This window comes from Tachyglossus aculeatus, chromosome 17 (genome assembly GCF_015852505.1).
Source record: "Tachyglossus aculeatus isolate mTacAcu1 chromosome 17, mTacAcu1.pri, whole genome shotgun sequence".
NCBI classification, from domain to species: domain Eukaryota; kingdom Metazoa; phylum Chordata; class Mammalia; order Monotremata; family Tachyglossidae; genus Tachyglossus; species Tachyglossus aculeatus.
The window spans coordinates 22,877,916-22,904,038 of NC_052082.1; the positions used below are offsets into that span (position 1 = coordinate 22,877,916).

The following is a 26,123-nucleotide window of genomic DNA, read 5'->3' on the forward strand; positions in this document are numbered from 1 at the left end:
TGCAGCTAAATCATCTAATTTTAAAATATGTGGCATTTGGTTACCTGTTCAAGTATCTCTTCAATGCCTTGAAAGCCTGACACAAACTATGGGCAAAACTTCCTCCAGAATCCATTCATTGCTAATTGTTTAATTTCAGGCCTCAAATCACTCCATTTTAAATGCTATAGTGATCATTCATTAAAGATTGGGCCAGCTTCAATATCATCTGCAGTAATTGCCTGGGTCTTTGTGAGACTTCCATAATAACACTTCATGGTCACAATAACTTTGCTCCACTGGCTGAAACAAAAAAAAATGTTAGTGGAAAGAACACAGGCCTGGGAGGAAGAGAGTCTGGTTTCTAATTCCTGGCTCCACCATTTGTCTGCTCTGTGACCTTGGGCAAGTCACTTATCTTCTCTGTGTGCCTCAGTTACCTCATCTGTAAAATGGGGATTAAGACTGTGAGCCCTTTGTGGGACAGGGACTGTGAACAACCCATGACCTACCCCAGTGCTTTAGGACAGTGCCTGGCACATAATAAACTCTTAGTAAATACCATTAAAAATAAATGAAAATATCAAAGATATCTAGAAAGGAAATATATCAAGTTAACAGCTGCACAATCCAAACCTTTTCAAAATCACCAAGTCAAATGAATTTGAATTACAAAGAGTACTGAGTGAAGGTATTCTGAAAAGAGTACACTAGTTTTTGTCCAGATTTCTTGGAAGAAACTTGCAGTGGAAATTGGCACACCTCCAACTAAAGAAATCTTAATGCAGTCTCAGGACTTTTGTCTGAGAAGAACAGAAATCAGAATGGCAAACAGATGACCATTTTCAATTCTAAATCCAGATGAGAAAGCCCTCCCATTAATTTATGGCACTATCTTGCATAAAGTCCAAATATTGCGAAAGGATGTCTCATGTCCCAAGTTAAGGGAATGGCCTAAAGAGTACTGAAACTGACCATCCGATTCTATGACTATATAACAAATGATTATAATAATACTAATAGTACTTTTTAAGTGATTACAATATGTCAAGCACCGTGCTAATTACTGGAATGGATACAAAATATTCAGAATGGACATAGTCCCTGTCCACATACAGCTCATAATCTAAGATCGAGGGAGAACACGTAGTTTACCCCCATTTTGCTGATGAGGAAACCAAGTCACAGAGAAGTGAAATGACTTGCCTAAAATCACAGAGCAGAAAAGCGGTAACTCTCAATCCCATGTTCTTTCCATAAGGCCTTGCTCTTGACATTTCACAAATGTTATAGTTGGCTTTGGGGGCGGGGGCAAATTGGTAATGGAAATAGCATGGGCTGAGAGTTGGAAGACCTGTGTTGTAGTCCTGACTCTGCCCCTGGTCTGCTGTGTAACCGTGGACAAGTCATTTAATCTTTCTTAGTTTCCTCATCTGTAAGTGGAGACAAATTCCTGGTGCTCCTGATTCAGCAGGGCTGTGAGGATAAATGAGATCATTAATGTTGAAAGTGCTTCATAAAATATAAACACTATCCAAAAAATAAGGTATCCTTGAAAGTATCAGCACCACCGTCATACTTACCATTAAATGGAAATACAAGATAACCCTGAACAGTTATAATAATGCCATTCTGAAATGTCATCATGTTATCAGCATTGTATACACTTCCATGAAAATATCTCATCTGAAGACGACATTAATAGCCAGCGTCTTAGGGGATCAGAATGAGAAGAGAAGGTCATAATTCAGTTTTATTAACATGAATAATTTGCTTTGACCTGATTTTCCTTCATCAACACTGATTTTCAATGATAAATTGCCACCATTGTACAAAAGATTTTTGAGAGTTGGATGAATACGATTTAAAATCATGCACCGAAAATCCAGTTCAGTTCATTCTGCCATAAGTCAGTAAGTGGTGTTCTGGAATTTCATTCAAGTAACCATTGATTCAGTGGGAATTAGTGGGTTTGGGGTAGATGATTTGAAGACACCACCATGACTTTTTTTTATATACACATGCCTATGTTACTGTTATGTCCATCACTAGCAGACTGCTTTATGCTTGTATCACTTACTGTTCTTTTACTGTATTAAATACTGTGAACTTGCAACACACAAGGATACACAAATTACTGTAGGAGTACATTAAAACTGAGGCAAAATTTTAGAGGTATAGCAGCATCAGCTCTAGACTTACACCATACAGACATGCATAATCTTTTAATCAATCAATCATTTTATTGAGCGCTTACTGTGTGCAGAGCACTGTACTAAGTGCTTGCACTGTACTAAGCGCTTCTGTTTGCACACTTATGGATTGTATTTTATGTAGATAATGACTCCTGTGGGAGACAGTCAGTCTCTAATATATCCATTGGGTTATATCCAAATTATGGAATGAAAACCCGTGTTGTAAGAGAATTGACTGTACCTAAAGCCAAGATCATATTCTCCAATTCAATACTGGGCAATTTCCAATCTCAACTTTAACTTAACTCCCCAAAACACTCAGTTACATGACCCAAAGTGAGTCATTTCCACTTACCAGGCAATTAGCCATAGGTTCAAATTTTTGTCTCCTAAAATAGTCTACTTCAACAATTTCAAGACTTATAATACAAATCATTCTCTCACATGGTGATCCCTAAAACTATTCCCATTTTGCTTGGTATGGAGGAGTGAGTGGTGAAAGGGATCTGGATCTGGAATTGCTGTAAGGAGCTCTTTGGCTTCCAACTCCCAAGTCCTCAATCATTTCACTCTACTTCCAACTCCTATGGCTTCAGAGCATGGATCAAGCGCTTAGTACAGTGCTCTGCACACAGTAAGCGCTCAATAAATACGATTGATTGATTGATTGGGCCAGGTTGCAGCAGCCGGAGACCAGAGGAGTTCACCTGATAGCCACCCCCACTGCCTACATTACAAAAGTTACCTCTGGTGGCCTGTCGAGCAACAAGGTGGACCTTGTCACTCGGTGTTCCCACTGATGATGCGATCACCCTACAACCTCTCACCCTTATATTTTAGGATAAGATCAATTCTATCTGAAGATGCAATCTGGATAACTGATTAATCATGAGCTAGTCAGATGGGCATGCCAAAGACTAGTTCACACTGGTCAAAGTCAAAGATTACATTGGGACTTTTTTTATTGTTTTTCTTGACAAAATAATCAGAATAATACACTTGAGTACTCATCATGTAATACGTTCTTTGAGAGATAAAGTTCAGTCACTTTGGAAAGCAGTTCTTAGAGATATTTTCCATGTCATATTAAATTTCTTAAATGATGAATAATCCATTATAAAAATTTGCAATAAATGACAGTTGATAATCCTATGCAAGCAGTAAAACAATTAGAATGGTGAGGGAACAAACACTTTTGAATTGAACAACTCAATCGAAGCTCCATATTTGGAAATAAGACCTCTTAAATCAGACTGACAGACAAATCTGGAGACCTAAATGTGACCACGTACTCGACATATTTTATTAGTATTTGGTGGTTTAAATTATGGGATTTTTTCCCCCCAACTTGACACACGTGTAATATAAAACATCTTGGCTAGGATTTAAATTGAAATTTTCAATTTGTAATGTAAACTGGCAAGGTTAGAAATTTAAATAGACAAGTGACTGAGAAAATTTGTTTTTAGAAGGTTTCAAGCAATTAATCAATCAATCAATAATATTTACTCTGAGTAGAGGACTGTACTAAGTGCTTGGGGGAGTAAAGCACATTAAATTGGAATAATAATAATAATAATGGTATTTGTTAAGCACTTTCTATGTGCTTAGCACTGTTCTAAGTGCTGGGCTAGATACAAGGTAATCAGGTTGTCCCACATGGGTCTCACAGTCTTAATCTCCATTTTACAGATGAGGTAACTGAGGCACAGAGAAGTTAAGTGTCTTGCCCAAAGTCACACAGCTGACAAGTGGCAGAGCCGGGATTAGAACCCACAACCTCTGACTCCAAAACCCGTGCTCCTTCCACTACATTCTCTGCCCACAAGGAGCTTACAGTCTGGAAGGGGAGACAGACATTAATATAAATAAAGCATGTTCCAAAATCTTCCCTTCATGATTATTTCTGTAAATATCTTAACTGGTCTTTCATGGTGAAACAGTGGGAAAACTTTCTGTCCATTAAAAAGACTAAATTGTCACTGACCCTTGTCTTCTATGTTCGAGAACCAAAATTATTGTAGTTCATATTGCTGCACGATGATGCCACATATCATAATAATTTGAAAAGAATGTCCCAGTTCTATCAAAGATATGCATAGCATAAGAGTTTCAATAACATTTTCCAGAATTCTTACTTAAGCAGTCGCAAATGAAAGGATCTTCCTATAATCAGTGCCTTCAATTTGCATCGAAAATCAAGCCCAAATCATGCTAATGAACAAGGAGGGAATCTACAAACTCTCTAAACAAAGCCTACTGGGAAATACTGGAATACATTTAAATCTCTTCATTATGCATTAGCAAAGAACTCATCCAGTTTTAAATTTCCATGGTTTGATAATGACATTTATAGACCCAATAACACACTCACTGTGTGTATGTGATCCTACTTGGTTACCTGAGGGAAAGTATCCTTTGTTTTTAAGAATAAACTAAATTGTTAATAAAAAATTAAGTCAATATCATTTTTCTGTTCTTTTAATTTGGTCTTATTTATTTCACCTTATTGACCATGCTGTTTAAAAGAAGGTTATTTATTCCCACTAAACACTATGTATTTTTTTTTCAAATTCCAAGGTGATTTCCAACTGCATTGGAAAGAGTACTGATCTCAAAATTGGCCCACAAAAGCAGACTTAAAAGTCTAAACCAGTGAGTCCTTAGTCCACACCCTGGCTTTCAAACGAACATTTGACTATCCATACTCCTCTCTTCAAACAAGGCCCAAATATTTTTAGTGAAATTGCAGGAAGAATGAAGATCCTGGAAACCAGTGTTTTTAAAAATCCTGCTCTTCATTGAGCATAATATGAAACATACACTTGGAGAGATCGGACCTTAGCTTGATAAACTATAGCAACATGAATGCAGTATTCTATTGTGTTTGTGTTAATTTAAGTAAGATATTTATCTTCAACTATGATAAAAATACAGTCATACAGTCATAGTTCAAAAGCTTGGGTGCCAAAATTTTCATGACAGAAATAAGTCATCAGTCTCTCCTTAACCACAGATGTGCTAATCAATCAACCAATCAATCAATAGCACTTATTGAGCATTAACTATGTGCAGAGCACTCTAATAAGCCTAGAGAGAAAGTGAAATGGAGTTGGTAGACACAATTTCATATCTGATAACAAATGTTTTTTAAAAAAAACATATATGACCAAATATCAAACACATTTCTACTTCAGGATAACATAACTAAAGAGTAGCACGTTTGCAGTGATTATGAGTTAGACATAGATGCAAGTTTAGTATTTAGTGAGTACATGCAACTCTCTTCCTTACCTTTAGGGAATCAAAGCAGGCAATTACCCGGCCATTTTCAACCTGGCAACTTTTGGGGGGATGCGCAAATTTGCATTCCTCATCAGAGCGTGAACAAGTTCCTCTCTGAAACTGTCTGCACACTTCTAATGTCAGCCATTTTGTATCTCTCACAGGAGCAACGTTCAAAGCCATGATGAAAAAGTAAATCAGATTTTGTGAATTACTATTAAATGAATTACGTCCATTCAGTTTCCAAAAACTAGAGGTAAGAAAAAAAAATGTGTACAGCTCAGCCTCAAAGAAGTAATAAATTGCTTAATGGAGTCCAATGTGCACAAAGCAGAGCGAGAAAAGACAATCTATCAGCAAGCAGTCACTCATCAATCAACATGCCCCACTTGAAGACCGTGGGCTGCAATAAAAACCCGTTCAGTGTCATCTCTGGCTGTAAAATGTCTGAGTCTCTTGATTGTTTCGCTGACACCACTGTTTTTAATAAAGTGACTCCAATGTAATGGCACTCCTTGATAGAATATTAGTTCTTCGTATGCTGTTGCTGGTATTGATTACAACGGGAAAAATCACACAGTCAGCTGTTCAAGTTCTAGCGGTTATTTTTTCCTTCTGTCTTTTTAAAGTTGAAGTCAAGCAACTGGCACACTGAAACGGTTGAGGTATCTTCTGCCATACATAAGGTCAGGACAATGGGTAGCTGGCAGAGAGCAAGCTTTGAAAATACAGACAGACGTGTAGCAGCAGTTTCCAGCAAAAGTGACTTCACATAGGCACTTTTAAATCATGAACCTGACAAAATATAAATAAAATATCAGTTTTTTATCCAACTCCATTTAAATTCACACTTCTAAAAGTCATCAACTCCTTTTACCTAGAACCTGAAAATATGAAACAAAAGGGCTCTGAGAAAAACAAAAAAAAAAATGTCTCCTTCAAAAAGTTCTGCCGGACAAGTGGAATAATCACTTGAAATAATTGTAACAATAATCTAGGCAACAGTCCAAAAATTAGGCACAACTCAAACAGATAAATGAGGCAGACAAAATAATTAGGCATTCAGATTCTAAAACAATTCAATTTAATGTGTTTAGCTTCTAAAACAATATATTAGATCTACAGTTTCCGATTTATTTCAAATAAACTTCCTTGGAAAACACTGTTGAAATTGTTATAAACAGTTCTTTGTGATCCATTCTATTTTCACCGTAAAGAAGCTACCAACACAATGGCTAATTCCGGTCCTCCTTTTTCCATAATAGTTTTTCTCCTGTAAATTTTTTACAGAGGCCAAGTCTACATTACCTAAGGATTGTGAAGAATTGAGGTATATTTCCAGGTAACCATTTTTTCCTTAATTATAAGATTTTTCAAGTGATTTTTCTCATCCAAATTCTCTAGAGACTCAATTCTCCTCTTCATTTTGTTCAGACACCTAATATTCTGTGTCATATGATACAAATAATGATAAAGTAATTGTTGAAAATAGCTTCATTTTATATTTCATTGATCAACTTTTGAGAAATAGACCACTCTTATTCAAAGAAAAAAAATCATATGCAAAGTGTCTAAGACGAGTCAATAATCACTGGTAGGGCTATAGCTGTTTCAAATAATTATTTTAGTTGTGTGATTGGATAAAAAAATTCCAAACTATCTTTAAAAATGAAGTTTACATTTTAGGTACATTCTATTAGACCAAGGAACTACATTGAAATCAAAGTAAAGGATTTTGTGCTTAAAAACCAAAGCACAAAATGATATAAATTTAGATTGATTAGTAAAATCATTAAAGCAATTAGTATAACATTCAGTTTCTCTGTACTGAGGTAATTATATTTGTTTTTGTTTATCTACTGAAATTAGTGAAGAACACCTGTGTCCCTTGTGCCCCCTCAACTCAATTACAGTGGAATTAAGTGAGCTATTTTTTTTATTTTTTGTTTATTTGGGGGGAGGTTTTTTGGTGGAGGGGTGGGGGAACCATGGGAAGTTACGCTTGGCTCACTGAGCCACCCTAACACCCATTCAGACCAACCAGCTCAAGCTAAAAAATTAAAAAGAAATGTTATTTTTCAAGTGAATTACCTTTACGGTGCTAGCTTTTCTACCTTTCTCCCATCTGATTCAAATCCTTGATCAAATCTGGAAGAGATCGGTCTTTGAGAGAGCTATCAATCAACTGTATTTATTGAGCAGTTACTGTATGCTGAGCACTGTACTGAGCAGTTGAGAAAGTAGAATACAACAAAGTTGGTAGACACATTCCCTGCCCACACTGGGAATGAGGTAATATTTGCCCCATTGTGATATGCTCTTGGTTAATCTACAACTAATGCCTGGATTTGACATATTTTCATTCATTCATTCAATCGTATTTATTGAGCACTTACTGTGTGCAGAGCACTGTACTAAGCGCTTGGGAAGAATAATTTGGCAACAAATAGAGACGGTCCCTACCCAACAGGGGGCTCAATATTTTCTGTCTTCATACTCCAAAGTGAAGAGTGTGAGGTAGTTAGAAACTAAAGCATGAGAATATTTCTATGGGATTAAAAATAGGGATTAGGTGACATATATTTTAAAAACCACAGACAGACCTTTCAAAACATAAACAATGACTTTTGTATTAAGGACAATATTTGTATAATGTAGCACTTCACCTTCCATTTTTCAAAACATGAATATCAAATTCCATATTGAGGATGACTATTCAGACTGCAACAGGTTTAGTGTCATTAAGCTACATAAATGCATGATCCTCAGCTAAAGTCCATTCTAAATTGATTCTACTGAAAAGTGGTCACCTGTTCTCTGATTGGAGAGAGTGAGGGAGAATGGCTAAGAGGGGTTTTTTTTTTCCCTTTTTCTAAGAGAGAAAAATTGCTTCTCTGGGATATTTTTTCTAAGACTGATTCCATGGGAGGGAAATTTCCTTAGTCTTGGTCTCCTCATAATAAATTTATTTAATGAAAACTTACTGTGTACTAAACATTTAGGAGAGTACAACAGTTAGGAGCTTACGGTAGAGTTGGTGGACATGATCCTCATCTTTAGTTGGGGAGACGGACATTAAATGAAATCAAAACTAAGGGAACCAACAGAGTATAAAGAAATGTATGTAATTGCTTTGGGGATGGGAATGAGGTGCTTAAAGGATACTGATTTAAGTCCATAGGTAATACAGAAGGGAGAGAGAATAGAGTGGGGAGATGAGCGACTAGGGAAGGTTACCTATAACAATATAATTTTAATAGACCTTTGTAGATGAGGAGAGTGGTCATCTTTCAGATGTGAAGATACAGTGCTCTGCACACAGTAAATGCTCAATAAATACCATTGATTGATGAAGGGGAAGAGGGTTCCAGGCAGGGAGAAGAGATGAGGACATGAGCAAGGGATTGACAGTGAGAAAGTACAGTATGTATGCTTTTCTGTGGGCGTGGGGGAGGGAGGAAATCAGGGTAGGATGCACGTGGGTGTTTATCACCCTCGACTATCGTTCATCACCCTGCCACACCCACTCTTGCCTCTCCCACTTTCCCTCTTTCCACGCAGTCAGGCTCCTCTCCCTGCTCTTTTTCCCTCCACTAATCTCAATCCACTGGCCCTGCTCCCATTCATGTCCCTTCCACCTCAAAATCCCATTCACTGTCCCCTTCTATGCTTCAGAAAATAGGGTCACCTAGTGTTTAGAACAGTGCTTAGCCCATAGTAAGTGCTTAACAAATACCATAATTATTATTATTATTAATGTAAATTGGAAATGAAAAAGTGTAGGCAGTACTGAAGGAGGGCCAATAGTCCAGGGAAAATGAAGCAGAGAGTACAACTGATCTTGCCTGAACATTATGGGCCTTGCAGTGAAATCCTGCTGGCAGAAATCTAGTCATCACAGTGACTTCATCCATTTCATACTCATTCTCATCTGCTTTAGCTCTGCCTTCTCCTCCATCTGGAAACAATACTTCTCCAACTTGACTCCCATCCCCACTTCCTGTGCCAGCTATTTCAGACTTTTAACTCCAACTCCCTCTTAAAACTCCCATCTCTGACCTCTAATGGGCTTGCCACCTATTTTGTCAAAGAAAAATTAAAACCATCAGGTGTGATTTCCCTAAACTTTCCTCTGCACCTCCCCAGCCCTGTTCTCCTCTTGTCAATCAATAAATCAATCAATCGTATTTATTGAGCACTTACTGTGTGCAGAGCACTGTACTAAGCACTTGGGAAGCACAAGTTGGCAACATATAGAGACAGTCCCTACCCAACAGTGAGCTCACAGTCTAGAAGGGGGAGACAGAGAACAAAACCAAACATACTAACAAAATAAAATAAATACAATAGATATGTACAAGTAAAATAAATAAATAAATAAATAGAGTAATAAATATGTACAAACATATATACAGGTGCTGTGGGGAAGGGAAGGAGGTAAGATTGGGGGATGGAGAGGGGGACGAGGGGGAGAGGAAGGAAGGGGCTCAGTCTGGGAAGGCCTCCTGGAGGAGGTGAGCTCTCAGTAGGGCCTTGAAGGGAGGAAGAGAGCTAGCTTGGCGGATGGGCAGAGGGAGGCCATTCCAGGCCCGGGGAAGGACGTGGGCTGGGGGTCGATGGCGGGACAGGCGAGAACGAGGCATGGTGAGGAGATTAGCGGCAGAAGAGTGGAGGGTGCGGGCTGGGCTGTAGAAGGAGAGAAGGGAGGTGAGGTAGGAGGGGGCGAGGTGATGGACAGCCTTGAAGCCCAGGGTGAGGAGTTTCTGCCTGATGCGCAGATTGCTTGGTAGCCACTGGAGATTTTTGAGGAGGGGAGTAACATGCCCAGAGCGTTTCTGGACAAAGGCAATCCGGGCAGCAGCATGAAGTATGGATTGAAGTGGGGAGAGACACGAGGATGGGAGATCAGAGAGAAGGCTGATGCAGTAGTCCAGACGTTGTCCCCTCTTTGACCCCTTCCTTCCCAGCAACAAGTCACGAGATCTCCCACCTTCTCTTAAAATCCACCCCCTCCACCTGCACCTCCAACTCCATGCCTTAGTACCTTATTAAAACACTTGCCTTTTCCCCCTTCCTTCCATTTCAGTAGCTCACTCCAAAGCGCCCATCCCCACTGCTTTCAAACACACTCATATGCATCCTCTAGTCTAAAAAAGCTCTCCCTTGACCCCATGGCACCCTCCACTGTGTCCATCTCCCTCCTACCGTTCCTTTCCAAATTCCTCCAGCAAGTTGTTCACACTCACTGCCTCCACTTCCTCTTCTCCAGTTCTCTTGACTCCTTGAAATCTAGGTTATGTCCCCTCCACTCCATGGAAACTCCCCTTTCTAAAGTCACCATGACCTCCTTCTGGCCAAATCCAAGGGCTTCTACTCCATCCTAATCCTCTAAGCTGCCGACCATAATACAGACCACCTATTTCTTATTGAAATACTATCTAACTTTGGCTTCACTGGCACTGGCTCTCTTGGTTTTTCTCCAATTTCTCTGGCTGCTCGTTCTCAGTCATTCAGTCATATTTACTGAGCGCTTACTATGCTTACGATGTGCAGAGCACTGTACTAAGGCTTTGGGAGAGTACAATATAACAATAAACAGACACATTCCCTACCCACAACAAGCTTACAGTCTAGAGGGGGCTCCTCCTCTGCCTCCCACACCCTAACTGTGGAAGTCTGTCAAGATTCAGATCTGGGTCCTCTTCAATACTCCAGTTCCACTCACTCACTTGGAAAACTGATTCACTCTCACAGCTTCAACTGCTAAGTGGATTATTCCCCAATCTTTCTCTTCAGCCCTGACCTCTCTCCTTCATTGCACTCTAGGATTTCCTTTTTCTTCTTCTTTATGGTATTTATCAAGCATTTAACTATGTTCCAGGCACTGTATTAAATGCTGGTGTAAATACAAACTTATCTTCTTGTCCCACATGGGCTCACAGTCTTAAGGCTGATTTTACAGATGAGCTAACTGAGGCACAGAGGAAGTGAAATGACTTGCCCAAGGTTACACAGCAGACAAATCGAAGTGCCAGGATTAGAACCCAGGTCCTTCTGACTCCTAGGCCTGTGCTCTATCCACTAGGCCACTGCGTCCTGTCACCTTATCGACTCATCTCTCTCATTCCACCCACATATTCCAAATGCTTTAGTACAGTGCTCTGCATACAGTAAGTGCTCAATAAATACGATTGAATGAATATTCAATCCATTCAATTCAATTCAATATTCGTAGAGAAGCAGCGTGGCTCAGTGGAAAGAGCACGGGCTTTGGAGTCAGAGGTCATGGGTTCAAATCCCGGCTCTGCCAATTGCCAGCTGTGTGACTTTGGGCAAGTCACTTAACTTCTCTATGCCTGTTACCTCATCTGTAAAATGGGGATTAAGACTGTAAGCCCCCTGTGGGACAACCTGATCACCTCGTAACCTCCCAGCAATTAGAACAGTGCTTCGCACACAGTAAGCGCTTAATAAATGCTATCATTATTATTATTATTCAGTCTGTGACCAAATTCTGTAGGTTCTACCTTCACAATGTCTCTGCAATCTTCCCCTTTCTCCCTGTCTACACTGCTACCATGCTGATCTCAGCTGTTATCATACCCCACCTTAGCCACTACGTCGGCCCCCTCACAGATATTCCTGCCTCCCGCCACTCCACTCTTCAGTCAACACTTCACTCTGCTGCCCAGACCAATCTTCTCAAAAACTGTTCAGTCCACATCTCTCCTCTGCTCAAAACCCTCCAATGGTCGTCCATACATCACTGTATCAACTCCTTGCCATCACTCAATCAGCTCTTTCCTTCCTACCTTACTGAAATAATCCCTTACTACAACCCCATATGCACACTTCGCTCATAGAACACCAACCTACTCACTGTACCCCCATTTCATCTGTCTCGCCACCAATCCATCGCTACATCTTCTCCTTGGCGTATAACTTCCTCCACTTTCATATTTGATAGACTACTATTCTCCCCATCATCAAAAATCTTAGTAAAATCATGTTCCCTCTGAGAGGCCTTCCCCATATAATCCCTCATTTTCCCCCACTATTCATCCTCCCCTCTGCATCACCTGCATCCTCACAGTACTTGTGTATATTTGTACATATTTATTACTCTATTTATTTTATTAATGATGTTTACATAGCTATAATTCTATTTATTCTGATGGTTTTGACACGTCTACTTGTTTTGTTTTGTTGTCTGTCTCCCCATTCCAAACTGTGACCCCGTTGTTGGGTAGGGACTGTCTCTATATGTTACCGATTTGTACTTCCCAAGCGCTTAGTACAGTGTTTTGCACATAGTAAGTGCTCAGTAAATACGATTGAATGAATAAATCACCTATGCACTTTATACTCAACCCCTCGGCCCACTCATAGCACCTATATATATATATACTGTTATGCTCTGCAATTTCCTGCATCTTTAATGTATTTTTAATCTCTAACTCCCTCTCTAGACTATGAGCTCATTATTCAGTGAATGTGTCCACCAACTCTACTATTTTTTTCTCTCTCAAGCACCTAGTATAGTGTCCAGCATACAGTAAGCAGTCAATTGATACTACTGATTGATTGATATCTAGTGCCAATATGGGAGTCAGGAGATGTGAGTTCTAGTCCAAGTTCTACCACTTGTGTGCTGTGTTACTTTGTCTTAGTTTTATATCTGTAAATGGGGATGATCAGATCAATCTACCTCTGTCTTTCATAAATATGTGACGATGTAGTCTTCAAAGAAATGTGATGACCTTTGAGAAAACTAATGTGAAAGATATTTGGCAAATAACTCACCCTGTTAGGCTGCGAGGCCAAGTAGAACAGAAACTGTCCAATCAGATATTCTTGTATCTACCCCAGTATTTAGCACATGGCCTCCAATAGGTGCTCAAAAAACACAAAAATAATCATAATAGGGATAATGATAATCATAATGTGCTAGACAAATTCCCAAGACTTTCCCTTCTGGGGAGACAAGTCTACGTCATATACTATTTTGAAGTAAGTATGCTTTCTAAAAACTGTCACTGCAATGAATGGAAAGAGATATTAGCAAAAAATTACTCAAATTATTCATAATTAAATTTTATTTATAAAAACACAGATTCCCCAACTCGAAGTTAGTTGAATGGATAAGGTAATCCTACAAAAAATGGAATGCAATAAAATCTCTATCACAAAATAGAATGGAATTATTTTGTGAGAACAAATGGGAGCCCTTCCTATTGTATTCTTGTAAAGGTGCCTTAAATTATTCTCAGGGCGCTTCTGGGAGCAATGGAAAAATTTACTATGCACATATTTTTGGTTATTAAGGGGGTCTTTATTATTAGGAAGTTTTATAGTACTAATAGAACAAAAGATAAAACCAAACATTAAGTTTAGTACCTAAAATTTCTCACTCAAGCTTAATAACACCGAGGGGGGAAAGCAATTCAATTTTTAAAGAGAAGGGACTACAAATCAATCTACATAGTTCTGAAGCAATTACCTTGTGTTGATCTTCAACATATCTGTATTCAAATTATATTCATTGCTGTCTCTGTGTTCTTAATCCACGGGTTTATTATTCAGTTACGGGAATCTCTTGTTACAGGAAGAACAGTCAAAAACAGTTTCATTATGTGGCATTTAAACTCAAAATGTTATCTGCCAGTGTTGCTCATAGCCCACAGCCTGGAAGATCTAGGGCTAGCTGAAAAGGCAGGTAATGCCACTACAATATCACCTTTCCCTCACTGGGAGCTCTGTCATGCCACCCAAAGCAGAATCCATTATCTTCCTCTCCCCTTTGCCCCACTCCTGCCCCAGAGGCCCCATAATAATAATAATAATAATGATGATGGTATTTATTAAGTGCTTATTATGGGTCAAGCACTGTTCTAAGCACTGGGGTAGGGACACCCTAATCAGGTTGGACACAGTCTATGTCCCACATGGGTCTCACAGCATTAATCCCCATTTTACAGAAGAGGTAACTGAGGCAAAGAAGAATGAAGTGACTTACCCAAGGCCACAAAGCTGACAAGGGGCAGAGCCCAAATTGGAACCCCTGTCCTCTGATTCCCAGGCCCTTGCTCTCTCCAACAGGCCAGGCTGCTTCACATCTACCATTTACCCCCTCCCTATTATGATTGGAATTCTCCTCGCCTGACCAGGGTCCAAATTATTCTCTTCCATGTTCTCAGACACAATTCGATTCCCAAACAGTTCTCATACTCCAGTAGGAGGGAAAAGGGATACTAGAAAGTGTGAAAAGCAAGAGGAACCAAGCAGTATGGATGTGATTGCTAGCGTTTGGGGTGGAAAGGGAGAGCGGTGTCCTACAGTCCTGGTGAAATTTCAGTAATGATAATAATAATAAAAATGATCTGACAATAAACTGAAAAAATATTGGGCGGGAAAGGCGAACATACTCTCCAGCCCCTGCCTTTTGTTTTGGCACTAGCAACTCGGAGGATGAATCTGAGTCAAGGCACCCTCACTCAGTATCCAGGTTCCAGCTCCAGGAAAATTAAGGGTAAATGAGTGGTCTCTGGGGAGGCGGAGGGGGTGGTTGGAGGCCTTGCAGCGGGGTGGGCAATACCTGGTTGTACACTACTTTCTTCCTCTACTTCCTCTTCACTAGCAATGCCGAAATAGAGCCGTAACAGACCTAAGAAAGGAAAGCATCGCTTTGTGAAACCACCTCTAAACAGATCAACCTTGGGAAATTCACCAAACCATCAGATCTCTGTGTCTCTGTCCATAAAGTCGGATTAGCCTCATGATAACCTTTGTCCAATATGATTGACCTATTTCTACCCCAGTGCTTACTACGTGACCAGCACTTTGCGAAGTGCTTAAGTCCATCATAATTATATCTAGACCAAACTTAAGGTTCCCGAAGTTAAAGTGTAACCTAACGTGCTCTACAGTGGTAGGACCTGGACCTTACAAAGACACACATCCAGCTCCTCGAGCAGTTTAATAGGAATCATTTACAGGCCACACTCCATATCAGATGGTTAGACAAGATCACAAACAATCAAGTTCTGGAATGTAGTCAAGTCTCCTGGCATCAAAGCTAAATTGGCCTTAACACAACTCCTCTGGATGGGATGGATACCTGAGGCGAACAAGTGACACCAGGTTACCCAAACAACTGTTGAACTTGGAGCTGAAACTAGAAAACCAAAGAAAGGAAGGTAGAAAAAACATTTGAGGACAAGGTTACACAAAGCCCCTTGCTGAAAACTGGGAGTCCATGACAGAGGAGAGATCAGCATGGTGCATTGCTATCAGGAAAGGAATGGTTCTTTTCGAGCAAAATCTTCATGAAGAGCAAGAGGCAAGAAGGCAAAAGAAAACTGTGCCTGGAGCTACCAAAATAAACGTGACAACAGAACAAAGGACAAACTTTTTGTGTGCACAGTATGGCTGGAACTGTGGTCTTGTGTTAATGTCTTCAGACACACACACGAGGTGAACTTCCCTGTCACCATCTTCGAATAAGAATAAATATATTTTAGGCAAGGAAAGCTTGCAAGCCTTGGTTCACCCCTGCAGCCCAAGGACTCCTACTGCATGTAAAGGAGAAGTAACGTGGCCTAGTGGATAGAGAAAGGGCCTGGGAGCCAGAAGGACCTCGCTTCTCATACTGGTTCCACCACTTGCCTGCTCTGTGACCTTGGGCAAGTCACTTCACTTCTCCATGCCTCAGTTGCCTCATCTGTAAGATGGAGATTCAGACTGCATGTCCTACGTGGGCTGGGGACTGTGTCCAACCTGATTAGTTTGTTTCTACCCCAGCGCTTAGGGCCGTGCTTGACACATAGTAAGTGCTTAACAGATATCATTGTCAATACTATTATGTACACCTATGACAGTGAAAGCTGTGTATTCTGAACCTTTAACACCCAGGAGATGTAATAACCAGCGGTTCCGTTATTCTCCTGTTATGTGCCAGTCCCTTTCTGAGGGCCAGTTCCCTAACTTAACATGAGGATCCTAATGCTCACCTAGCAGGAAGAAGTCCCTACTCACTCTTCCTGCCATGGTAGGGACTTTATTAGGGTTGCGGGCTAATACATCTTGAGCTTGCCCAAGTAGCTTTGCTGCCACCATCCTGGGGCTTAGACTTAGAGACTTAGAGAAGCAGCGTGGCTCAGTGTAAAGAGCACGGGCTTTGGAGTCAGAGGTCACGGGTTCAAATCTCAGCTCTGCCAATTGTCAGCTGGGTGACTTTGGGCAAGTCACGTAACTTCTCTGTGCCTCAGTTACCTCATCTGTAAAATGGGGATTAAGATTGTGAGCCCCCCGTGGGACAACCTGATCACCTTGTAACCTTCCCAGCACTCAGAACAGTGCTTTGCACATAGTAAGTGCTTAATAAATACTAAAAGAACAAAACAAACAAACAGTATCCTCAGAAAGCACAGGAAACATTTTTGAGGTTCAGCTAATGTGGGTGGGCTGCTGAGATTATAACCTCCTTCAGGGTAGGGATCGGTTCTATCTATTCCAGTATACTCTCTCAAGGGCTTACTATAATACTCTGCACACCGTAAGCACTCAATAAATTGATTGGGAGCAAATGTCAAATGCTCAATACTTTCCCTGCTTAATAAATTTTGGTGAAATAGCAGATTCAATACAAGCACACTGTTTACACCCTCTCTTTGATTATAAGCAGATAACTGATTTTTCCAGGCAGAATTGTTCTGTGCTGATGTAACCTGGCTAGTAATGGCTGTCAGACACATTGTAACTTTCCATCTGTGATGGGTCTTGAAGAGTAAATGACTTCCAGTGCTGGAACTTTCTGAAACTTTCTTCCTTGAATGTGAGAGGGACCAGCCAGCCTCAACCATCACATCCAAAATACAAGAGCCAGCTGTCATTTTCATCGAGTGATTCGAAGGATAGATAGAGAATTGTGATTTCGTCTTCTTGGAGGACACCTCCGTCAAAGAGAGAATGAGTTTCCAGAGATCAGGATCTGTTTGGGAATTGGTTAAGTCAGCCTGAATGCATTCTTCTGAGCCTTTTGAGGTAAGCTCTCCTCTGAACTTCATGATGATGGTATTTGTTAAGCAGCTACTATGTTCCAAGCACTGTTCTAAGCACTGGGGTAGATACAAGCTAATCAGGTTTCCTACGTGGGCTCACAGTCTTAGTCCCCATTTTACTGATGAGGTAACTGAGGCAGAGAGAAGTTAAGTGACTTGCCCAGAGTCACACAGCTGATATGGGACTGAGCCGGGAGTAGAACCCACGACCTCTAACTCCCAAGCCCGGGCTCTTTATCCTAAGCCTTGCTGCTTCTCTACCAAATGATGAGGGCAGAGCAGAGAGAAATCCTACCAGTCAGATCAAGGAAGTCTTCCATCAGGAACAACGGTTGAGCTGTAAATCTTCAGGGTCAAGGATCTTGTAGGAAGGAATTGCTTAAAGAGCTAGTAATTTGTGGAGCACCACAACACTTTCTCCCCTCTGCCAGTCATGTTCCCACTGGGGAATGTGCACATGTGCTCTTTGATCCTCTTAGCAAGCTACAGGCAGAATTGGGGCTGGAATCCAGGCCTCCTGATTCCCAGAGCAGCGCTCTATCCACCGGACAAGGAAGAGTGTTGTCCATGGCAATATCAATCAATCAATCGTATTTATTGAGAACTTACTGTGTGCAGAGCGTACATAGCGCTTGGGAAGTACAAGTTGGCAACATATAGAGACAGTCCCTACCCAACAGTGGGCTCACAGTCTAAAAGACTGCTGTCTCATGGGACAGGATTTTCAGGGACTGTACCCATCAAATATGTGAGCATTGACACTTCCGAGTCTTAACTTATTTGTCAGCATCCTCTTCCTAGGATAACTCACCCTGGAGGAGTGAGTTAACTGGAGGAGAGTTCACCTCCTCCAGGAGGCCTTCTCAGACTGAGCCCCCTTTTTCCTCTCCTCCTCCCCATCCCCCCCTGCCCTACCTCCTTCCCCTCCCCACAGCACTTATATATATGTACATATTTGTTACTCTATTTTACTTGTACATATTTATTATTCTATTAATTTTGTTAATGATGTGCATATAGCTATAATTCTATTTGTTCTGACTATTTTGACACCTGTCTACATGTTTTGTTTTGTTGTCTGTCTCCCATTCTAGACTGTGAGCCCGTTATTGGGTAGGGGTTGTCTCTATATGCTGCCAACTTGTATTTCCCAAGCACTTAGTACGGTGCTCTGCACACAGTAAGCACTCAATAAATACGACTGAATGAATGAATGAATGTACTCAACAAGCCTCTATCACCAGAGAAGATAAATTGTTAGGTTGAGATAAGCCTTCCTTCTATTTTAGATTATTGCCAGTGAGCAAACATCGTTACTATCCACAATTAATATCAATTGACCAAAAAAAATGCCAGCAATAAAAATAAATTGGCTTGGCAACTGTAACCATAAACTAAGTAGCCTCCAAGTGTAACTGTGGACTTATTATTATATATTATGATTAAATATTGCAATTTTCTATCAACACCTGTTCTATTAACATCTTCCTCCTGAGACACCATGTGCTCTCTCAGCAACTTCCTCTGCTGTATTCCAGCCCTGGAGGATAATTATCCCATTGTTCCACTTCCATGCTAAAACCCAGTTTTATTATTACTAAGCAACAGCACCCAGTTCTGAGTAACCATAGTAACCAGGAACTGCTACCTTCAGGCAGATAGCACAAAGGCTGGTGGCAGGGAAAATAATAATCCCATGTTGTACCTATAAAACATCTGTTCTGACAACAGCTTTTGAGGTGGAGAATGTAACTCTTCCCATTTCGTAAATGGGAAAAACTGAGGCACAAAATGTTTTCTTACTTTCCTAAAGATAGGCCATGGAAGTTTTAAAGTTTCAATTTTATTCTTTCTCAATTAATTCTTTTAGGCTGGCTTTGCATTCCAAACTGGACTACATATTTCACCTAAATTCTATTTTTTTTTTTTTTGCTGGGAAGATAAATTATGAAACTATCAGTGTTCTTTTAGGTATTTTTAAGTTTTAAGAATGATAGGTGGGCTTAGCTGGAAAATTAAAAGCCTAGCATCATACATGTGGTACTTGGAAGAAGACAAAAATGTTATTCCGTCCTTATTTTCCCAACTGATTTATCATATAACTATTTTCCCCACACTTTCTGCAATTGCATTTATTACAAATTCAGTACCCCTAAATATGTCTAATGGCTTAGAATTACCTAACTTTAAGTAAGCTTGCTGACAGTCCAGCTGGCAAAGTGTGTAAATCATGCTGATCCTTACTTGCTATCTACTTTACATGAAAATAATAATGATAATGGCATTTGTTAAGCATTTACTATGTGCAAAGCACTGTTCTAAGCGCTGGGGAGGATACAAGGTGATCAGGTTGTCCCACGTGGGGCTCACTGTCTTAATCCCCATTTTACAGATGAGGGAACTGAGGCACAGAGAAGTTAAGTGACTTGCCCAAAGCCACACAGCTGAAAATTGGTAGAGCTGGGATTTGAACTCATGACCTCTGACTCTCAAGCCATGCTCTTTCCATTGAGCCACCCTGCTTCTCACTAGAACCTTATATGTTCCAGTGAAATGTTTTTATGGTATCAGTAATTAAAAAAAGAAATTAAACATTATTTTGTCCTGTAATTAGTGCTGTTTTTTTTTTAATATATCACTGGAGAAAGCCATTTAAGCAACCAGAAGAATAAGATTTATTTGAATCATTTTGTGCAAAATGTAAAAATTTCCTTACAATCTGACAAAAATCTTACTAGTCTAAATCTAAAATTTACATTTAAAATGTTGGCTTTTAACTCCAATTCCTATTAAGGTAGTCACTGCTCTTTGAATATTGGACTGTCTCACCTTGGTAATATTCAAACTAATTTGTTTGCTTTGTAATTTTAAATACTATTCACTTTGAATGATAATTAGGATGCCAGTTGAAAATAAATATGCTATCCACTCTCCTATTTTCATGCTCTTCGAGATCAGAGCACATGATTATATAATATGCATTCTTCCATGTGCCTTTGTCATTAGGAACACAGCTCTCAGTGCTCAGCATCACTGGCATTTATTTGGGAAAGCCCTCCTTTTGTTCATTTAATCATTTGTACATATTTGTTACTCTTTATTTATTTATTTATTTTACTTGTACATATCTATTCTATTTATTTTATTTAGTTAGTATGTTTGGTTTCGTTCTCTGTCTCCCCCTTTTAGACTGTGAGCCCACTGTTGGGTAGGGACTGTCTCTATATGTTGCCAACTTGTACTTCCCAAGCGCTTAGTACAGTGCTCTGCACACAGTAAGCGCTCAATAAATACGATTGATGATTTAATCATATTTATTGAGACTTACTGTGTGCAGAGCACTATACTAAGTGCTTGGGAGAGTACAATATAACAATGAAAAGACATTCCCTGCCCACAATGAGCTGAGCTTACAGTCTCCTACTCCAAGAGCCCTTCCACATTTAGTTTTTCTACGCAATTATATCCACCCAACTACTATTCTAGGATTTGTGCCAAACAGGCACATATGTCTTCACAATCACCTCCTCCTAATCACCTGTAGTATTTTGGGATGTGCCCTATTATCTAAGTGCTCATTCCTTCAAAAATCTATTTTCCTTCTTCTTATCACACAGGTAATTCTGATACCTATTCCTCCTGCTTGACTGAAAGGTCCTGAAGGCCAGACATCATGTCTAAAAATTATATTACATTATCCCACTTGCTTAGCACGGTGCTCTGTATATGGAAGACAGTTAGTAAATACTAATGATTGGTTGAATGAATTCACACCAGAACTTTTGGTTCCAGCACTTAATTTTTTTTAATGGTACTATTAAGCACTTACCATGCATGACCCAAGCCCACTGTCAGGGTACACCTGGAGAGTTTCCAGTACTCTATCAGTCTCAGCTACGGGAGGGAGAGTCAAGCAGAGGCATACCCATTCCATTCCTAGCTTGGCCAGTGGCTAGCAAGTGGAATTCAATCTGCTACAACTCAAGGCTCACCCATGTTGGGCAGCAGCAACATGGTAGAGAGTCGAGAGTGGAGCTGTGCGGAAGGAAGCAACGGTAAACCACTTCCGTATTTTTACCCAGAAAACTCTGGAGATGCACTACCAGAACGATTGCAGGTGGAGAGCCTATCTAAGTACTTGCACACACTTTTCCTCCTCATATGCACCATTGAGAAATTGTCACAGAATTTCTAAGACACCATTGTTATCACCATCTTCAATCAATCATATTTGAGTGCTGACTGGGTGCACAATATTGTGCTAATATTCTAGTACTAATATTCCGCTAATCTCCTCACCGTACCTCGTTCTCACCTGTCCCGCCATCGACCCCCGGCCCACGTCATCCCCCTGGCCTGGAATGCCCTCCCTCTGCCCATCCGCCAAACTAGCTCTCTTCCTCCCTTCAAGGCCCTGCTGAGAGTTCACCTCCTCCAAGAGGCCTTCCCAGACTGAGCCTTCCTTCCTCTCCACCTCGTCCCCCTCTCCATCCCCCCATCTTACCTCCTTCCCTTCCCCACAGCACCTGTATATATGTATATATGTTTGTATATATTTATTACTCTATTTATTTATTTATTTTACTTGTACATATCTATTCTATTTATTTTACTTTGTTAGTATGTTTGGTTTTGTTCTCTGTCTCCCCCTTTTAGACTGTCAGCCCACTGTTGGGTAGGGACTGTCTCTATATGTTGCCAATTTGTACTTACCAAGCGCTTAGTACAATGCTCTGCACATAGTAAGTGCTCAATAAATACGATTGATTGATTGATTGATTGATTACTAAGCATGTAGGAGAGGCAACAGATATGTTGGTAGACATGTTCCCTGCCCACAAATTTACAGTTTAGAGGGGGAGACAGATGTAAATAAATGATTATACATTAATTATATAATATAAATAGCCATATTTATTAATCAATAAATATATTAATATTTGTATATTGTATAATTATAACATATAAATGTATATAATAATTTATATCCATAAATTTTGGGTCTGTACATAGGTGCTGTGGGTTTGAGGGAGGGGTGAATGAAGAGTGCAAGTCCAAGTGCAGGGAAATGCAGGAGGGAGTGGAAAAAGAGGAAATGAGGCTGGTGAAACAGGGAGGACAGTGGTGCTGTATACAGTGATGGGAAACTCAAAGAGAAGACAGGGTTTGGGTAGGAAATATGTTTTGGATGTCTATCAGGACATCCAAGAAGACATCCTTCTTCAAAAAGTAGGACAAAAAAAAATCAGATTGTGGCAATTGCTGAGGTATCTGATTCCCTCCAATACTAGCAAGGTACTAGTCAGAGGCCTCCTGGTTAGGGTCCTAAAGAACATTGCCTCCTGAAACCTCATGGAATCACGATGTAACCTCAGATCAGAATGTGGCACAGCAGACATGATTGTTGCTGAGCGCCAGATATAGGAGGCTTGCAGACAATGGCATTGGGGTCTCTATATCATTTTCACAGACCTTACCAAAGTACTTGATGTCATCAGAAAATCTGAAACTCAGAAGTTAGTAGGCAAATTTGTATGGTGCTCTGTACATGGTACATGCTCAATAAAATGATTGACAGAGTGATAGAAGAGGAAGGAGAAATTCAAATCAACCAATTTTGTGGCTGAAGCATGAATACCAGGCTAAATTACCAAACTTAGGTCCACAGAGATGTAGACCAGCCTACTCTATGCCTGTCAGACCCAGAGACCACATAGCCAGCTGCTTGGGCAGCTCCTTCAGTGTCATTCATGGACCCTACTCAATATCTAAAATATCTAAATATCTCCCCCTTCTAGACTATGAGCCCGCTGTTGGGTAGGGACTGTCTCTGTATGTTGCCAACTTATACTTCCCAAGCGCTTAGTACAGTGCTCTGCACACAGTAAGCACCGAATAAATATGATTGAATGAATAAATGAATGAATCTAAAAGATAAGGGCACGGACAATGAAATTTTGGAATAAAGCAAGCCTCCTAGCAACAAAACAATGCTCACCTTAACAGAGTCCTGCTGGATGGGTCACCTGAAGAGAATGTGTGACCCCAGGAAGTCCAAACCGCTATATGGAGAGCTGAAATTGGAAACTGAAAGGAAAGAGGGCTGAAAGAAAGGAGGGTAGAAGAGATGTTTTAAGGACACTGTACAGTAAAATCTCCCTGCTGAAAACTGGGAGTCGATGGCTGATATTAGACCAGAATAGTGCGCTGCTATCAAAAAAGGAGTGGGTGTTTTTGAGGAAAAGTTTTATGAAGAACAAGAGACAAGGAAGAAAAACATAGAACAGCACCACGTGCTGCAAACAGTGAATACAATAACACAACAAGGGAAGCAACATGGCCTAGTGGCTTAGCTGTTAGTGGAAAGAGAATGGGGCTGGGAGTCAGAGGGACCTGGGTTCTAATCCCTGCTCTGCCACTTGTCAGATGTGTGACTTCAGACAAGTTACTTAATTTAGTTACTTCATCTGCAAAATGGGGATTAAGACTGTGAGCCCCCCGTGAGACATGGACTGTGTCTAACCTGATGAGCTTGTGTACTCAGTGCTTAGTATAGTGCCTGGCACATATTATTTCTCATCAAATTCCATTAAAAAAAAAAATGGAGAGCCTTGCGGTACCCACAATATGGCCAGGGCTGTGGATACCAAATTGGCCTGTTCAGCTACACATGCACTCAAAGGTGTACTTCAATGTTGTGGTTTCTTCTTCAAAGACAACGGACAACCAACTTGTACTTCCCAAGCGCTTAGTACAGTGCTCTGCACACAGTAAGCACTCAATAAATACAATTAAATGAATGAATGAATGAATGAACCATCAAGTAATACAAGTTAGAATGATCGTTGATGAGCAAAAATGTTGCCGTTGTGGAAATTTCACTAGCATTTAAGATTAAACAAGGTAACTTGGGAACACCATATTTTAAAGTTCTAAGAAAATTCATTCAAATATTTCCCTCCTGTGCCAGTGTACTAAATGCCTCATTTCCATTTGTTTAAATACTACTAAATAATTTCTTTGGCAAACTTGCAAAGTATACTTGATAAAAAGAAAAAAAATACTACAGAATTCAATCTCAAACTAGACTGTAGAAAAAGTCAGTGGCAAAGCACAGATTAGAATCTACTGACCCCAACACCTACATTATGCTCACATTTCTTCTACTGCTGCAACAGTGGAGGTTGAAATGCCACTTTTAGAAATGTTTCTAAGTTTACTTCCTCATCAGTATTCACTGGGCTCTTATTATGTACAAAGTACCAGACCAAGCAGATGATAGCAATAATAATAAAAATAAAAGATACTGCCCCTGCCTGCAAGGACCATAAATCTAACAGATAACACACTTTACAAATAAAACATAGATCTTCAAATGAATCCCATTTTGTTCTCCTAAACATTTTTAAGGTAGATTCAACTTTATTGGGTTAGCACACCCAAACATTCAAGATCTTGATAATAAATAAGAGTCATGCTCAAAACTAAAAACAAGTAAACAAGCAAATCCTCAGAGTCGGCATCATCGGTAATTATTAAGTGCCTACTCTGGGCATAACTTTCTTTTTTAATGGCATTTGTTAAGCACTTACAATGTTCCAGGCACTGTTCTAAAGACTGGGGTTGATAAAAGGTAATCCAGTTGGACACAGATCCTGTCCCACATAGGGCTCACAGTCTTAATCCTCATTTTACAGATGAGGTAAGAGAGGTACAGAAAAGTTAAGTGACTTGCCCGAGATCACACAGCAGACAAGTGGCAGAGCTAGGATTAGAACCCAGGTCCTTCTGACTCCCAGGGTGTTGCTTTAAGCACTAGGTCATGATGCTGGAGAACGTGAAATAGACGTAAACATCACACTCCCTCTCCTCAAGGGGTTTACAGTCCGAAAGGATCACTTTTGATTTTCAATTAAATGTGATTCAACTTTTTTAGAAACGTTTCTAAAATTGTCAGCTCAGAGGATTCAAGTCATTGGTCCCAGAAAGGTGTGCCATCATGTTTCTGAGTTACAAATACCAGTTTCATTAATGAGGTACTCAGACACTGCATGCCATTATTACCAATCATTTTGGATCACTTTCTGTCTAGGATTTATGGCATCTCACTTAGACCTTAACAGACTGAGTGCATTGAGAAGAAAATCTGTTAGATTCAGTATAAAACTTTTTTTGTGGCATCAGAATGCTGATACCTGTGTCTATCAGATGGATAAAAAAATTAGAGCACTTGTGAAAAGCCATAAATCCAAAGATTACTTGAGCAATAAAATTGTATCTACCAGCAATGTTTCTGAAACTGACCATATATAACAAAACTGAAATGAAAACTGCCAAAAAATATTATTGTGCCCTTTCACAAAACTGTAATTTTAGTTGAATTTTCCTTTTAGGTCCTTCTTATTTCAACCTGTTTCTGAGTTATAGGCCTTGTTGCATGAAAACTGTTCAATGATTCACATTTTTTCCTATAAACCAACTCGAACTGGTTTGCAATAAGAAAGTTTAGCTTTTAAGGTGAGCTTGAATTTAAACAAATGACTCAATATACAATAAGGCTCTGCTAGAGAATCGTTTGAGTTGGGTCTTTCTGGGAGAAGAAAAA

General features: G+C 40.0%; 1 protein-coding gene across 8 annotated transcripts in view; it reads right to left on the reverse strand.

Moving 5' to 3' along the window:
- Positions 1-26,123, reverse strand: part of MBNL2 (muscleblind like splicing regulator 2) — a 138,296-nt gene that overhangs the window by 84,149 nt on the left and 28,024 nt on the right. For 5 of the 8 annotated variants that reach the window (XM_038758742.1, XM_038758740.1, XM_038758735.1 and 2 more), the window contains exons 2-5: positions 23,517-23,621; positions 13,960-14,054; positions 6,768-6,905; positions 5,469-6,254 (exon numbers count right to left, since the gene is read on the reverse strand). In XM_038758742.1, coding sequence (XP_038614670.1) covers positions 5,469-5,642 — 174 coding nt within the window. In that variant the 5' untranslated portion in view covers positions 5,643-6,254; positions 6,768-6,905; positions 13,960-14,054; positions 23,517-23,621. The remainder of the gene's footprint in view (positions 1-5,468; positions 6,255-6,767; positions 6,906-13,959; positions 14,055-23,516; positions 23,622-26,123) is intronic. The other 3 variants (XM_038758737.1, XM_038758736.1, XM_038758738.1) reach the window with 3 other exon arrangements.